Raw genomic sequence first — 16,402 nt, forward strand, 5'->3', positions numbered from 1 at the left:
TCCGGCTGTAAGTCACAAGATAATTAATTCTGAACTTGAAATAGTAGATGGTATCGAGGATGAAATGCATATGAGTGTCCCACATGTCGGATGTATTTTGCCTCCGCAAGATTAATAATCACTTGTCAGCCACCTAGGCTGATTCAGCCACACTCGGAGAATGTCTGGGGAATCCAGGTCGACATATACCTGCCGTAGATCAATTTAATCAATGTACTTCCACAATCACACCCTGGATTAGCTGATACAAAACGTATCGCACCGTCACTTTCCTTGAGCGCATGACTCGCTTCGCCTCGTAACCAAATCAGCTACTCCTCCACCGAAAGGTGATTGAGCTGGATTATTAAGTGACCCCGAGAACGATTTGCACCAAGACCTATCTATTCTAGACCTAAGGTATGTATCCGAAGGTTAGCTTAAGGTCAAAATAACCCCTACTAGCCTTTGCCATAGGAATAATCTGTCCGGGCAGCTTGTCTGAATGGAGCTTGCATCTAGTAGTGGAGGGCGGTTGGGATCGAAGAGCCAAATTAAGAAGAAAGTTGAAAATGTAAGTTCCCAAAGAGCACCTAGTCCAGCAGGGCATCTGACGTATCAAGGCATGTCAGCAGTGCCAGACGAGAAAGAAGCGATGTGAGGGGAATCTGCCAAGTTGTTCTACTTGTTTGAAGCAAGGACTGCCTTGTAAATACATGCAAGTAAAAAGGCGGGGCAAGGGTAAAGTGTGAGTTGAACATGGCGGTTACTCCGAGTCAGTCTAAATCTTCTGAACAGGAACGCATATGTCCAAAACCTGGAGGAAAAGATCGCAAGACTGGAAACCTCCCTTCTTCGCTCCGGGCTCATACAAGATCAAGTAAGCTCCAGGCCATCGTATACTTTTGGAACGCCACTAAGATAGGATGGCCACAAAGGCACTCGGCCCGACCTCTACTTTTGGGTCTAGTGATGTACGCCCATTGGAACATACAGTCAGACGATCCACTACACCCCTGCCACCTACTGGAGAACCCTCGATTGGAGCAAACAGTCAAGCATCAACTGCTCCCCGAGGGAGTTTCTTCGAGTTCCTCCCAGACGAAAATATTGTGAGACGGCAGCGTGCCCAACTTCGCCGTGGTCCGTTCATCTGTGCTATCTTTACAGACCTCCCGCCAAAGGTCCACCTTCAATCACTGTTTGAGGTATCCTACAACGAGATTAACTGCCAGTGGCCACTATTCAATCCATCTAATTTGGTAACACTCCTGGATGAGCAATACGCAAGTGATGCTTCTTCACTTGACAAAAACATTGCACGCTGGGGTTTTCTGAACACCGCAGTGGCGATTGCAATTCAGTCCCGCGCAGCCGAGGATTCATATAGTGAAATGATAGATCTGTCATGGCACTTCTTTAAAAATTCGTTCGGTGTCCTTCCAGCAATTGTCTCCCGGGGAACAGATATCCTGGCCCTGGAAGCAGTTCTTGCTATGGCCCTGTTCATGCAAGGATCAAGTGATTCACGCACAACATCGCTTCTAATCTCTGAGGCCGCGAAACTATCCTTAACACTTGGGTTTCACAGAAGCTCTTTCTACACGAACATGAACCCAAATACTGCCGAGCGCCACAAGCGTGCGTTTTGGATTACATATATACTAGACAAAGATATGTCCATCAAAACTGGAATGCCGTCCACTTACAACGATGATGATATCAGTCTTGGGTATACAACTTCGGATTCGCTCGGCTGCCCTGGGAAGGTTGTTGTCTCAGAAGTGTGTGTGGAAGCCACCATTTTTCGACTGCGGGCTCAGTTGGCCGTGATCGAATCAAAGATTCAGAATCAGTTGTATTCTGAAAAGAGCACTAAGTGCAGTGCAACCCAGCTTTTGCAAGTAGTCGTGGAGCTGGAGTACCGGCTTGAGGACTGGAAGGCACACGTCCCTTTAAATATACAGCCAGGCAACATCGATTGGTCGACCGTCATTCCGCCAAGGGAGCCTATCATTTTATTACATCTTGTTTACTATCGCGCTATGAGCGCAGTTCACAGTTTCGCGGCGCACCTCATGCCAACTAATGATCTCGACTGCCTTTCACAATCCATTTCCTCAGAGATCATTCACACGAGTATGGCCCAAGAATCAGTTCGCCTGCTCCAGTTTTTACCACCCCAAGCACCAGGATGTCTCTGGTATGTATGTAAGTCATGTGTATGGAATAAAGCTAAATATAATGATTCACAGGCAGATCTTGTTCTATCCTTTGTCTGCGTGTATTGCCCTAGTAGCAACTTTACTCAGACACCCCACCGATGTGCGAGTACGATCCCACTTGAGACACATTGGTGATTTTGTCAAGTTTCTGACCAACGCCCAAAAACGTGGAGGGCTCGACGTGGCGCACATGTTGCATCTGTGCACGGAATTAGAGAAGCTTGCAGTCGATACAGTCATAACAGAGACAAATGTCCCTCGATCAGCAGAACTTTCAGGCAGTGGTTGTCCCACTAGCTTACATGCAAAGGCCCAAGTAAGTCCAAGGGTCCATCTGTGATGAAGAGGATTTGCGCTTACACCTTGGCAGAGGCTTGCATCACAGCCAGCCTTGTACGGCAACCATATGCATCTCGCACAGGGCCTGATGGGTAACATGCCAACCTTACAGGCTCTTGCTGCTAATGTCTTCTTCGATATACTTCCCGTTGAACCAAAGCCAAGCACGTGTACGGGGGTACTTGGACCTGCGTTGCTAAACCCAGAAACCTACCAATTTGTCTTTACGTAGGTATTCAATATGGACTGAGCTGAAGCAATTAATTAATATTTCCTCAGCTAATCTTCCGATCAGTGAAGTATTCCACGAGACATGCGGCACTCAGAGTCGGTTCACCTTCGGATGGTAATTCAACTCACAATTGCTTGCAAAATATTAGAAAACACCGATCACTAGCAGTATAATATCATTGTCCATATAGTTAAGGTGGCAAAGAGTAGGGATCGCTCTGTCACTAATATACCCAAGAACCCGCAGTCATTCGGTAGGGCTAGTTCTGTTGTTACGGGTGTGATGTTATAAAGGCCGGTTTTCTGCTTGATGTAGTCTGTGGTGGCCTCGTCTGGTGGGGCATCTGGGACGAGATATTACACTCTCCATGTGATGGAAAATGAATCAAAACTTCCATGATAGGCTTTGTTCTAGAGCGAGATGGCTTGTTCTAGTTTGCTTTTGCCGGCATAATAGAACTGTGAATTGATAAGTACCTTCGGAGTGGCTAGTAAGCTGAAGAAAAATGGTTGAATTCTACCTACCGGACAAGTAATGTCTGAAATAACCTCAATTCGAAAGACAGTCATTGATACTGCAAAACAAGAGTAATGTATTGTTTGGCTAGACTTAACTTGAGCTGTTAGATTAAGAATCGAATTTGACCGAGAAATGCACTACTTAATAAAGTAAGCGTTAGGGAACTACGGAAATATCTTGTATTGCTTGGTCATCGCTAGAACATTTTTAAGCTAATCGCATCCATCATGAACGGATTGAATTTGCTTCCTCAACATGATAATCACGTAGTTAGTAAGCTAACTCATTGTAGTAAGTCGGAACCAATTTGCATCCGCGTAGATTTATCTGCTTATCCAATCGTCACTTTTGGCTCCACAATTTCCACATGGGATACCATGATTGGTTGCCGACCTACTTTGTATATAATTTTAATGTCGATTACTAGAATACGGAGTGGTTGAGAAAGCACCGGACATACTGGCTTAATAATGATTTCATCTTGGGAGTATTAAAGGAACCTCTTTCGCACCAGTTTCTAACCCATTAACTCTTTCGCAATATATTATTTCACTAAGCAAGACGATGTCATTTCAACGAGTTGCACTCATTGGTGTAAGTACTCCAGGACTAGGGATGGATTTTGCTAATACATACTAACAGAAAGGCCTTCTGGGTACTGCCGTCCTTGAGCAATTGTCCAAGAGTAGCTTCGATGTCACAGTTCTGAGTCGCGACCCTTCTTCCCTCAGTGGGCTTCCTTCTGGGGTATCTACCTCTGCTGTCGATTATAGTTCTATCGACAGTTTAGTTAGTGCTCTACAGAACCAGGATGTCGTGGTTGCCACCCTTGGAGCTGCTGCTATTCTTGGACAGAAGGTCATTATCGATGCTTGCATTAAAGCTGGAGTCAAACGGTACATTCCGTCTGATTGGGGCTCCATCACGACGGATCCCACAGCGCGCCATCTTCCAACAAATTATCCTTTCGTCCAAATTCAGGACTACCTCAAGGAGAAAGCCCAGAAGGGCGAACTTGAATACACGATCCTATCGACTGGTGGCTTCTTCGATGGTATCCTAGATGTGCCGTTCCTGTTGGACCTCTCCACCTCATCGGTCGAATACTTCGACGAGGGACAACATCCTTTCAGCGTGACTACCCTCGACGGCGTTGGAAAGGCCGTTGTAGGTGCTCTGAAGGTGCCGGCGCAAACCAAGAATCGAAATATTTTCGTTCATCAAGCTCTCATCACACAGGTGAAGATGGTTTCCATCGTCAAGAAATATTCTACATCTGGGCGCCAGTGGCAAGAGACATACGTGAACGGCGAAACTAAGTTCAATGAAAGTCTGGATTTGGCTACGAAGAACCCTGGTGATTTCGGATTTATCATGGGTTTGCTTAAGGCCATGGCTCTCAGTGGTAAATTCAACTCGGCTTATTCCACTGTGGACAATGACTTGGTCGGTCTTCCAATTCTGAGCGACGAAGAACTGGAGAATCTGGTTGTTAGCAAGCTTCGCGAGAAGGGACAATAACTCACGCCCAAGACTAAAGGGAATATGGGATATCTTACCTGCGCTGTTAATTCTACATCATGCCATCACGGTGGAGACAGTTGGTGGCTTGCTTATTGCAAGCATCAAGTCTGCATCCATGCCTACTTTGTACTTAGCATCGGCTACCCCTTTTTTTGTATGGCGAGTCATTTTTCTTTTGGATTGTTTGCAGGACCGTGCTTATAACCGCCAAGACTCAAATCTTTTGATGGGTATTCAACATACCCTCCCTCGTGTTCTTCTTCAATCGGCCGTTTTTCCATCCTGGAATGGTTCTACTTGAACTTATTTATCCTGAATTGTTACTGGTCTATACACTATAAGTTGGCTCTGATCTAGTTGAATGGTCAGTCCTGTTTCTCTGCACATATTTTTAGCTCAATTTTAGCCCCATATTTTAGTTCCTAAGATCAACATCTGTTACGGTTGACGATGACGATGTTTCTATTTACCCCGATGTCTCGCCGAAGCGATTCCCAGAATACGCCAACCACGAAAGAGGACTGTTTAAACTCTCAGTGTCACATGCTCCATAGTAGCAGTAGTCTAACTCTCTCTCTCTCCTCTTAGCAACCACACACTACAATATCACACATTGTACTGCTTCATGGTCTCATCTACTAGATCGTAGATCTCAACAGGTTATGAGCCTGGGGAGCTCGTTATTGATCTGATATCGCGATTCATCGATATCCTCGGTTTCTGTGCAACACGGTGCACAGGGGTTGTGTCTTGCCTGACATGATCCATCCAAACTCAAGTTCATATTGGTATTTCATTAAGTCTCGAGAATTTCCTATTCACGATTTGCGAATAACCTTAGCTGTTATATCGATAGCAACGTTGCTATAATCTGCCAAGGTGACTAGTAGGATCTTAGTAGGATCTCCCTGTATAGGGGTCTACGTAAAGATTTCTTCCAGCTGACGCATAGTAAGATCCTGGTATTAGTTCACACCAGTTCCACCAGTTCCACCTTGTTCGACAATATATACACTGAATAAGCCAAGGGGAATGACTGTACGGAAGGGCATTCCTGGCTGGCAAAATTGCTGACGATCTCTTTTTATCCGGTTGCTAATACTATATATATGCGGTTAAAGGATCATCCAATGAGCATCCAACGAGCATCCAATGAGCATTCACTGAGTACTCACTGAGAATCCAGACGGGAACTCAGACCGCTGCACCCTGTGTGATTACATAGGAGCATTTAACCACTCGGCTAAAAAATCATAGGGACGATCGGAACCTCCAATCGTAGCTATAGCGGTGTATATACTATGCCCTAGACTTCGCTCGGGACTACACTCCTAGTACATTTAGGCCCAACACACACCAGATAGTTTCTTCCTCTCCTAACACGATCCAGAGGGTTTCCAGTCTGCTCAGTATTTCTACATTGTAGTCCCTGCCCTCCTCTCTAACAAAATTGAATTGTTTTGCTGGGTCAAATGAACCGAAATGATTCCTCATTTTCGATATTAACATCCACAATGTTTCAATTGGAAATAAATAACCCTTGGTATTCTTTTTATTTGCTGCATTGAGAGAGATCGTCCAGGATAAACTACATTAGCAAGGAACATTACTCCGTAGTCCACCGAACTATTGCGAGTATAGCCGTTATAGAACAATACATCGCAAAGATCATGAATCTAGTCTTGGGCCTTGATAGTGACGCTAGACTAGTTGATATCTTACTGGCGTGTTGTCGTGATGCGGCTGTTTCACCAAAGAAATCACTAGTTCCTTGAAATTACTGCTTGGCTAATCCTCTCGGTGTGGCTTGGGCCTTGCCAAAAGACAAGTTCTGTGAAGAATATCAAACGTGATCTCGCTCGGAAGTATCTCGGGAGATTTAGTGGGGAAATTGAAAATTGGCTGAGGTCATTCGAAACCGAGGCAAACCTACTTAGCGAAGAAGGAGCTAACTATTTCGGATAAACCCCGACGTATGCATAGCTGATAGGCGCCGTCTCCACGCGGGAGGGCCCCCCTCTTCGTTTCAAATGGATTCTACCTTTAAACACAAGCCAAGATGTGTGGGTCCTTTCATTGTTACATATTGGGGCGAGGACTAGCCTGTATCATCATATTCAAAGTACGAATTACTACGTACCCCACATTTCCTTCCAGGTTGAAGACTTCTCTGCCAATATTTAGGCTAAAAAAGATCGAATATCATTCCATCCAAGCTATTTACTGAATTTTTGGATAAAATAGGTACCGTCCGTTCCTTGGTAGTGATCCAGATAGATTGAAGGAGCCCCCCGTTTTACATCGGGAAAGGATTTCCCCTTTAGCTAGCACCTCAACTATGAACTTCTCTTGCCTAAGAAATGCTGGGCTCTGTTATGTATAAGTATCGTCCTCCTCCCTCCCCGACGATGTCTTCCATCACACTTGTTTCCATCTATCGACTCGAAGAACCAACATCTTTCCCAATATGATTCAACTCAAGACTGCTGCTCTAGTTGCGCTTTTCGCTGGCCAAGCGCTGTCGGGAGCCGTTGAATCCCGACAGGCCACTGAGAGCCTTGATGCCAAATTCAAGACCCATGGGAAGAAATACCTGGGAAACATTGGTGACCAGGGCACCTTGAGCAAGAACCCAAAGATCCCCGAAATACTCAAGGCTGACTTCGGTCAACTAACCCCGGAGAATAGTATGAAGTGGGATGCTACTGAGCGTGAGTATAAATTTTTCGTATAACTAGAAAACCAGAAGCTGATTTACAAAATAGCAAGCCAAGGACAGTTCTCTTTCGACGGTTCGGACTATCTGGTATATTATACCCTGGATTTTATACCGCAATTACCCAGCCCTGACAGATTCTAGGTCGACTTTGCCAAGACAAATGGGAAGTTGGTCCGCGGCCATACTCTCGGTAAGTGCGAATAATTTAGCCATCTCGCAGAAAGACAAGCTGAACTTGTTTAAGTGTGGCACTCCCAGCTCCCATCTTGGGTCTCTTCTATCTCGGATAAGACCACCCTGACAAATGTCATGAAGAGCCATATCACTACGGTGATGAAGCAGTACAAGGGCAAAATCTACGCCTGGGTATGTGGTATCTATAAGCTCTATAAGACCATATTACTAATCGACCTAAGGACGTTGTGAATGAAATCTTCAACGAGGATGGTAGCCTTCGTGATAGTGTCTTCTCCAGAGTCCTTGGCGAAGACTTTGTGCGGATCGCCTTCGAAACGGCTCGTGCTGCTGACCCAGATGCAAAGCTCTACATCAATGACTACAAGTGAGCCGTCGCCCTCTGCTTTTTATTTTATTTTACATAGATTCTGACCTTATGCAGCCTGGATACCGCCTCTGCCCCTAAATTGCAGGGTATGGTCAGCCACGTCAAGAAGTGGGTTGCTGCCGGTGTCCCAATCGACGGAATCGGTAAGATATTCGCCATTGCAGTTCGCCGTTATAATTACTCACTCCTTTCTAGGCTCTCAAACCCACCTGAGCGCCGGTGCCGGTGCTGCAATTTCTGGATAAGTACCCACTTGCTTCATGGCCGAAAACTAGCTAACAGCCTCTCACAGCTCTTGATGCTCTCGCCAGTGCAGGAACGAAGGAGGTCGCTATCACTGAGCTTGATATTGCTGGCGCCAGCTCTACCGACTACGTAGATGTAAGTTCCGACGATGTCTTAATATGATTGACTCCTCACTAACCCTCTGCTTTTATAGGCTGTCAAGGCTTGTCTGAACCAGTCCAAGTGTGTTGGAATCACAGTTTGGGGAGTTGCTGACCCGGTAAATACCCATTTCCCCGTAGGTCGAAAAGACTACTAATGTTTTGTTAGGATTCGTGGCGCGCCGACGAGAGCCCATTGCTTTTCGACGGTAACTACAGCCCCAAGGATGCCTACGGTGCCATCGCAAATGCCCTCTGAAAAAAAAGCTTTGGATCTCTATCTGAAGCTGCAAATTCTGCTACTGAGCAGGCTACACTTCAGATCCAAGTGTACAAACGATGCGAAGTCTTCGAGAGACAATGGGGGTGGTAAAGAAGGACTAGGAAAGAATGTTGTATTTGAGGCAGATAACCTAGCTTCTCTAAATCAATCGAAAGATCTTTCATGTTGTACAGAACTTGCCGTCCTGCCGTAATTCAATTCAAGATGGAAGCGAAAGCGAGCCGACTAAAGTATTTGTCTACAGCTCTTGACACTGGCCATAGTAATACATATGTTCTACAGAAGAGTGATTATGTACCTTTACATCCCGGACCCGTAGGTATCATGCTAGGGCTCTATTAAGGTGGATCGTGATGAGCATAAAAGACAAGGATTCAGAAAAATGTTTCTATTTATTCAATTAACTAATAGAAATTGGATATGCAACATAGGCATTTGAGATGTCTTGAGGAATGGTCGATCTTTCAGGGTATAGGGTGGAGCACTTACGGTGAAGCATATTCAGATAGGGCCAGCCGCATCGATATTAAAGGACCTAAGCTAGGTCAAATTAGAAGTGTCTATGGAGACATGTCCCACTTCCTTCAGACCCTGAACATCAACCCCACTCGATTAGACTACACTCGGCAGAATTTCCCAATTTTTGATACGAGCGCGGGAGTCTAAAGAGCAAGCTCTAGAAATGAAGAGATTGAAAAGGCGGATTGCAAAGCAGCCGGCTATAGAGGAAATACAAAAACAATTGGTGCGTTAAAATTTACAATGAGCAAGACGTTGGGTTGCTTGGCAAAGAACCGGGTACGGTAATTTGAATATCGACATCTGCCGGCGGGCAGGGTTCTCCTCAGCCTTGCTCTGATGATATTCAGGGTCTTTGGCCTAGACTGTCAAATTGTCTCAGCTATGCCAATTATAGGCTATAGTCATGTTTCAAAAGAAGAGCCCCTGAATTTAAAACAGGGATTCTTCCCGATTGTCTCACCTTATGTAATGCTTACAAGAAATTCATCTTTCAGCTGAAGGAGCTTCCAAGGTAGCCCGATGCGCAGGAGCTCTTGTTGCATGGACCGCGTGATCTGGCAATTGCTCCGAGGTTATTCTCACGGGAGAGGCATCTATAGAGGGCAGGATTTGATAAGGTATGATCATCTTCAATGTATTATCTTTATCCTAATGGTGGATTCCTAGCTTAATATGTAGGAGTATATAACTACCTTCTTAAGAGGTATACCTAAGCACCTGATTCAATTTTCCTTCATTGAGCCACTGTCTATCAAATATTTGTAGACACGAATCAATATGAAAATCTCTGCGCAAATATCCATGGACTTGGAGGTATAAGAACTGTAGTAATGAATATTTTAGGAAACTAGCATCTTCCGTACTTGGAGCCTCGGAGGTAGCATAAATCTGGAAAAACTACGTTCATAACTAAATATTTCTGTGATTTGTCTTCATGATTTGATTTTTCAATATGCTCGTTCCCTAGCATTACAGACTCTAAATAGGAATGAAAGACTGGAACGATTTACGAGCGGTCGATGAGCTTCGTGGTGTTCAGTTATATATAGCGAATGATAGGCAAGTTCAGAACGGCAAAAGGAGGAAATACGCCTTTTGATATTCTAAGGACCACAGTTTTCACCTAAATTACCACGATTTTTGTTCGTAAATGTCTCGGGCACTGTAATGGGGAACACACTGGACGTCCCTTTTTTCCCTTTGATATCGGTCGTATCAAGATCCCTGCCCTTACTCCGTCCTCCGTCCGGCGCACTATTGTGTTTCTATTTCTACCATATCCGATCTATTCAGTCTCTCTAGTGAAATATCCGTATCCAAGATTCATGGCCTATTTGTCCTTGGTGGTTCTGCGAGATATGGCTTGTACGCCGCCCATAGTGGACACGAAAAATATGATGTTTAACCAATGCTCGCATAAGGGAAAGCCTGCCAGGCACCACTAGAGCTTCTGCATGACCATTATGGAGTACTGGGCCCGATGATGCTAATTATACTTGTCAGACTGGGATATGGCCCCCTAGGCCCTAAACAGGAACCGAGGTTTTTGTTATGGTCTAGTGGTAAAATAGGCTGTATTTCTCCCATAATACTAATTAAGATTGATCAAATGAATTAACGGGGTAACAAGGTACCTCTACGTCTTGTATTTGCATGCTGAATGCTTTACATTAAGTCTTAATAGCCCTGGAGCAATGTTTGAAGCTTGGAAAACCAACTTCATGGTTGATACCTTTCATAAGACTATTTTTCTCTCTCGTGAGCCCAGTTCTTTTTACACACACCATATTGGTTCCAATCACGGACTTTTTTGTTCACCATTGTGATAAGTAAATCCGACGAAAACTGGGGCATATATTTCAACAAGCCATTAGAAAAGCCAAATGAGCTGCTTCCTCGCTAGTTCTCAACCCTGAAAGGTAATTTAAAGTTATTTCAACAACCAAGTCTCGTAGGCCACGATCACTTGTGGAAGTAGAAAGTAGAGTTGTATATCTCTACTATGGCACTCTGGAATGTGTTCTCATCCAGCCGCCGAACCAGTCCTTACCCGACCTTTTCCTTTAAAAATTCTTTTAAGCCTGCGATGAACATTAGGTATGCGAGAAAATATATTAAAATGTGGAAGAAGTTTAAAGACTAGACGACTTAGGCCTTAAGAACAAATCATCTCTTTATAGACCCTGCTTCCCATCTCAATGACGATTAGTTTTCCTGGAAGTGCCCCAGAATGATGTACTACCTTATCATACTATTGGTTGCTTTCCTATGTACCTGGGTACCGTAAACCAACCCCGATGAAATGATGTTTATTTATTCAACACGTAAACTCTAGGGTGCCATTTCCTAAATGACCGTCCAACCGGGAGCCAAAGACTTCACTGAACACAGCAAAAGTTGGAAAGTTTTCATGTGTCTGCACGGACAAACCATATCGAAACGTCTTTTCAGAATTTGCTCTCTCCTTACTAATACTTCAGAGACTACCAGAGTTCCATAGGCTATGAGGAAGGTCTGGAAATTTACACGGTGGCTAAGTAGAAAGAGAGCTTCACGAATTTTCAGCTAGATCGGTAATGTAAACCAACGCCCAACTCCGGCCTAAGTTTTGTTACCAATGTGGCCGGTGTGACCATTGAACAGTAACATGTCTCTCTGACTGCCTGGGCCACCAGAAGAAGTCACCGAGGAAGATGGCTTTCTAAATGGTTTCAATTTTCCGAGTCCGAGTCCACCGGACTCGGAGTCTATACATCACTGTTTGCATAGTTTGCCAAACTCGTTTCCTCAACAGCCCAATGAGGATCTTCATGATAGGTCAAGCTTCTTTGTATGATGCAAACGTGAAGACAAAAGAAGCCCACATTATCGGAGAGAATTTGGCGGAAGATCTAAACTTCGAATGTGGTCCCCCTGGCTTAGAAATACATTTGAAAAGAAACGGACTATATAAATCTACAAATCCGCGAGTTTTATAGCAGTAACAATAAATCAATCAAGCCTTTGCAATCGTTCCAGATGCCTTCCAACTACGCAAACGCTGACGAAAGTGCTATCATTGAAATAGTCAACGAACCGGCCAGCGGTGTAAGTGCGACCCCTAGGTTAAGATTTATTAAGGACTTGGCGCAGACCTGACTTCCACCAGGTATCTTATTTTACCCCAAAGCAAGACCCGCCCGCCGGCACAGCTGTCTCACCGGCGCCGAATGACCCAAATGTACCCAAGCTCTTTGCTCCGTTGAAGATTAGAGGCCTCGAGCTTCACAATCGTATTTTGGTGAGTAGCCCCTGCGGTTTCATCGCTTTGGCGATAACTGATAATAAAAGCTCTCCCCCCTCTGCCAATATTCAGCCGCGGATGGGCACCTTACCGATTGGCACTTTGCTCATCTGGGCGGCATTATCTCACGTGGACCTGGTCTCTCCTTCGTGGAGGCCACTGCCGTCATTTCCAATGGTCGAATTACACCGGAGGACTCCGGCCTCTGGAAAGATTCTCAGATCGAGCCATTGAAGAGGATCGTGGAGTTTGCTCATAGCCAGGGCCAGCTCATTGGTATTCAACTCGCACATGCTGGACGCAAAGCAAGCACTGTTGCACCTTGGCTGAGCATGGCTCGAGGCCCAGGGGCTTCTCTGAAATCGGTAGGCTTTATCTAGACGCTATATGAATCCCACCATATACTAACCATTCACCCAAGACCAATGGTTTCGAAAATGAGGGCTTTACACCGGTATGAAGGCACCCCAAATTTGACATTCACAAATTGCTAATTTATCTCAACAGCGTCACGGCTGGCCTGATGATGTGGCTGCCCCGAGCGCTATCGCCTACAAGGACAAAAACATCATTCCTCGGGAGATGTCTCACAGCGAAATTCAATCCTTCATAATGTCCTGGGGCGAAGCTGTTAAAAGAGCAGTTCGGGCTGGGTTTGATGTATGTTCACTGGACTCATGAAGTGTGCACTCGCAGCTGACCTAAATCATTAATAGGCTATTGAGATCCACGGCGCACACGGATATCTTATCCACGAGTTCCTTTCCCCGGTCTCCAATAAGCGAACTGATGAATATGGTGGGAGCTTCCAGAACCGAATTCGACTCGCACTTCAGCTGGTTGACGTGTCTCGACAAAATATGCCCGAGAAGATGCCTCTTTTCTTCCGTGTTAGCAGCACAGACTGGTTAGAGCACCTCGTAAATGAGCCCAGCTGGGACGTCACCTCTACCATTCAACTCGCCGAGGTTTTGGCGAGCCGCGGAGTAGATGTCCTCGATGTTTCTAGCGGAGGTAATGATCCGAGACAAAAGATCATTGGCGGACCAGGATATCAAGCCCCGGCCGCTCTCCAAGTGAAGAACAAATTGGGCAACCGTCTTCTTGTGGGAACTGTCGGAGCTATTACTTCCGGTCCCCAGGCTAATGACCTCTTGGGGGATGGCCTTGATATGGTTTTGATTGGACGGATGTTCCAGAAGAACCCCGGACTGGTCTGGACCTTTGCGGATGAGCTCGATGTTGATACAAAGTCAGCCAATCAGATCCACTGGGGTTTTGCTGGACGTCGTCGGAAGTGATTGCATAGCTCGTAGAAATTTCCTTCGACTGTTCAAGTGTTCTAGATAGGATATATATTACAGGGGTACCTTACGAATTATTATACATCTGTATTAGGTCTAAAGTGCAAGATCTCGAAAGATTTCATCACCACTTGTAGGGTCCTCGTCCTAGACTTGCTGAGTTCAAATCATTAGGTAGCCACCAACATGCCTGTGATCATTGAGGTAGACGAAAGCGGGTACATAATTCAATAGAGAACTCCTAGCTCTTTAGTCTTACTCATATGCTTCGTATTAGTGCGATGGTTGAAAGGCCGTGTTATCTGTATATACGCTCTGGCTTTGCCAGTGAGCTCGGGATAAAACAGGGTGCCGCGAATCCCACCTCACAGCAAAAAGAATTCGCGGAATCATCTGTTGTTCGTCACAGACGGTCAATGCCCTGCAACGGTTGCTCCAACTGATTTTTTAAATGTGGAACTCAGTCTTTACTTGGTAAAGGCATCTTGACATGAGTCCAAGCCCGAGGGCTGCCGATCCAGAAGATCGATTGCGAAAATTGCCAAGGCCGTAACATACTAATGCGCAGAATAATTGTCAATTCAGTGAATTAAGATCTCAAGAATATATAAAATTTGGTAAGGAGATTTGGGTGGCCAACAGCCTCGTGGTTACTTCACTTCATGTAGTTGGTATAAATACAACTTCAAGGAAGCTGAATTTCACCAACTCCCAATTCTGCCACTCTCTGATCAAATCTCCGGGCACCTTCTTTCAGGGTTTCTGCCAAATCTTCGCTATCCATGGCTTTATAATACTGTGCCTCTCGTTGAAGCTCAAACTTCCGAGCCTCACCGTAACTCAGACTTCTCCCCACGTCAATGGTATTCTTCAAGCTTGCCACGAGCAGAGAGGAATTGTGAGCCACTGACTCCGCAATCTGTAATGCAGCTGGCATAAGGTCATCCGGAGACTTTACCACCTGGGAAACAATGTTCCATTGGAGTGCTAAGGTTGCTGAAATGGGGAAGGAAGCAAGAGAGGCTAACTTTGCATTTGATGGTCCACAGTGTCGAGAGAGAAGTTGTGAAATGCCCCGCGTTGGATGGACACCGTCTGCGGAGGAAGTATGCATATTAGCATTATGGCATTCGAATAAAAGACACAACCAGCATAAGAAGGACGAAGAGAGACTCACACATGGCATGGTTATCCCTAAAGACCGTATCTTCGGATGCGAGGCGAATATCACAACTTAGTGCAAGCTCAAATCCTCCAGTAAAAGCAGCGCCTGGTACAAAACTAGAGTTAGACGAAACCAGTCTTACAATTCAAAAAGTACCCCAACTTACCTCTCACGCAAGCAATCACTGGGACTCTTGACTCTTGTACTGCATACATAGGGTCGATGGCCCGAATCATCTTGGATTCAAGGTTCGGTTCATCTCGGATCATATTTATATCAATCCCAGCGCTGAAAGACTTTCCTGCAGCTTCCAATATGATGACCCTGACCTGTGGCAAGTGAGTAATTTGCACACCCATCAAAGAAAGGTTGAAATATACCTGCTGATCACCGAGAGAAGAAAGATGGTCGACTGCTCTAGCTAGTGCGCCCATCATAAGAGGCGAAAGAATGTTGTGGGTTGAAGGTGAGGCCATGGTCAGGATCCATATCCCACTCCCATGTTCTCTTATTTGCAACACAGTTGTGTCAAGAGAAGCATTTTGAGAGATATCCCAGGCGCTCATAATGGGAAAAAAATTGAAGTGTTCGGATGAATTGTACTTTGACCAAAGTGCTTTGACACGTTATCTGGATGTCACCATCAATTGAATCTGAAATGGATGGCTGGAGCTTAACATGCTTTAAAGCATCATGGAAACTCCATGCCGTTGACTGTACCCATGGTCTTCATTCCGTAAAATAGAACTGTGGTTCCCCACTCCGCCCGTGTCCGATAGGACCAATTTGACTGACCTTGGTCATTCCATTTCGAAAATCTTCATCCGGGGGTGAGTTCCCAAGCGAAATATCGTTACTACCAAATGCATACACCGCTTAATATGTTCACTCTACCACCCCGTTCTCTCAGTATGACCCTCTAGGTTATATGAACCATATTTGCAGGTCGTGATATACGATTTAGAGCCAAGCTAGGTAGGTGTAAAGTTTGGTGAAGCAGGTTGAAAATGATATTCTTACACAAATCGAGGAACACACACCCTTTATCATAGTAATGAAAGTGACCATTGCCGGAGTTGGGTCGATCCCTGGTTTGAGCTTATTTCTCCAGTAAGCTGATCCTCCAGGCCACTCGGAATGCCGGGTATCTTGAAAGCAATAAAATTGGAGCGTAAATAACATGGTGTTTTCTCGTTCTACAATTAATCTACATTTCATAGTTTTATGCATTTCGATGACTCACGATGAATTCATAATCCGGTGCCGATTTTGTTTACTCCCCAACCTTAGGCTGAGATATTTAGATAGTGAGTAGGATCTCGTGAACCTACTGTCAAATTTCAAGTTTGAGTCCTCC

General features: G+C 45.1%; 6 protein-coding genes across 6 annotated transcripts; 5 read left to right on the top strand and 1 right to left on the bottom strand.

Moving 5' to 3' along the window:
- Positions 1-484: 484 nt before the first annotated feature.
- N7537_008806 (uncharacterized protein) lies at positions 485-731 on the top strand (the record flags this gene model as incomplete). Its single annotated transcript, XM_056899860.1, has 2 exons — positions 485-553; positions 615-731. The coding sequence occupies 2 exons, from the start codon at positions 485-487 to the stop codon at positions 729-731; spliced, it is 186 nt and encodes a 61-aa protein (XP_056751936.1).
- A 54-nt stretch (positions 732-785) lies between these two features.
- N7537_008807 (fungal specific transcription factor domain-containing protein) lies at positions 786-2,893 on the top strand (the record flags this gene model as incomplete). Its single annotated transcript, XM_056899861.1, has 5 exons — positions 786-859; positions 905-2,182; positions 2,235-2,520; positions 2,575-2,771; positions 2,839-2,893. The coding sequence occupies 5 exons, from the start codon at positions 786-788 to the stop codon at positions 2,891-2,893; spliced, it is 1,890 nt and encodes a 629-aa protein (XP_056751937.1).
- Positions 2,894-3,858: 965 nt separating this feature from the next.
- N7537_008808 (aromatic alcohol reductase) lies at positions 3,859-4,815 on the top strand (the record flags this gene model as incomplete). Its single annotated transcript, XM_056899862.1, has 2 exons — positions 3,859-3,888; positions 3,937-4,815. 2 exons carry the CDS (start codon positions 3,859-3,861, stop codon positions 4,813-4,815), a joined length of 909 nt encoding a protein of 302 aa, XP_056751938.1.
- Positions 4,816-7,285: 2,470 nt separating this feature from the next.
- On the top strand, positions 7,286-8,747 carry N7537_008809 (endo-1,4-beta-xylanase; the record flags this gene model as incomplete). Its single annotated transcript, XM_056899863.1, has 10 exons — positions 7,286-7,529; positions 7,584-7,624; positions 7,679-7,727; positions 7,782-7,903; positions 7,954-8,099; positions 8,157-8,245; positions 8,298-8,327; positions 8,395-8,483; positions 8,542-8,607; positions 8,658-8,747. The coding sequence occupies 10 exons, from the start codon at positions 7,286-7,288 to the stop codon at positions 8,745-8,747; spliced, it is 966 nt and encodes a 321-aa protein (XP_056751939.1).
- Positions 8,748-12,311: 3,564 nt separating this feature from the next.
- On the top strand, positions 12,312-13,877 carry N7537_008810 (NADH:flavin oxidoreductase/NADH oxidase; the record flags this gene model as incomplete). The annotated part of the gene is made up of 6 exons (XM_056899864.1): positions 12,312-12,380; positions 12,442-12,573; positions 12,624-12,941; positions 12,998-13,030; positions 13,084-13,236; positions 13,293-13,877. 6 exons carry the CDS (start codon positions 12,312-12,314, stop codon positions 13,875-13,877), a joined length of 1,290 nt encoding a protein of 429 aa, XP_056751940.1.
- A 688-nt stretch (positions 13,878-14,565) lies between these two features.
- Positions 14,566-15,611, bottom strand: N7537_008811 (uncharacterized protein; the record flags this gene model as incomplete). The annotated part of the gene is made up of 4 exons (XM_056899865.1): positions 14,566-14,975; positions 15,058-15,150; positions 15,212-15,374; positions 15,426-15,611. 4 exons carry the CDS (start codon positions 15,609-15,611, stop codon positions 14,566-14,568), a joined length of 852 nt encoding a protein of 283 aa, XP_056751941.1.
- Between the last annotated feature and the right edge of the window lie 791 nt (positions 15,612-16,402).

Source organism: Penicillium hordei (genome assembly GCF_028827395.1).
Source record: "Penicillium hordei strain IBT 12815 chromosome Unknown utg000004l_segment0_segment0, whole genome shotgun sequence".
Lineage (NCBI taxonomy): Eukaryota > Fungi > Ascomycota > Eurotiomycetes > Eurotiales > Aspergillaceae > Penicillium > Penicillium hordei.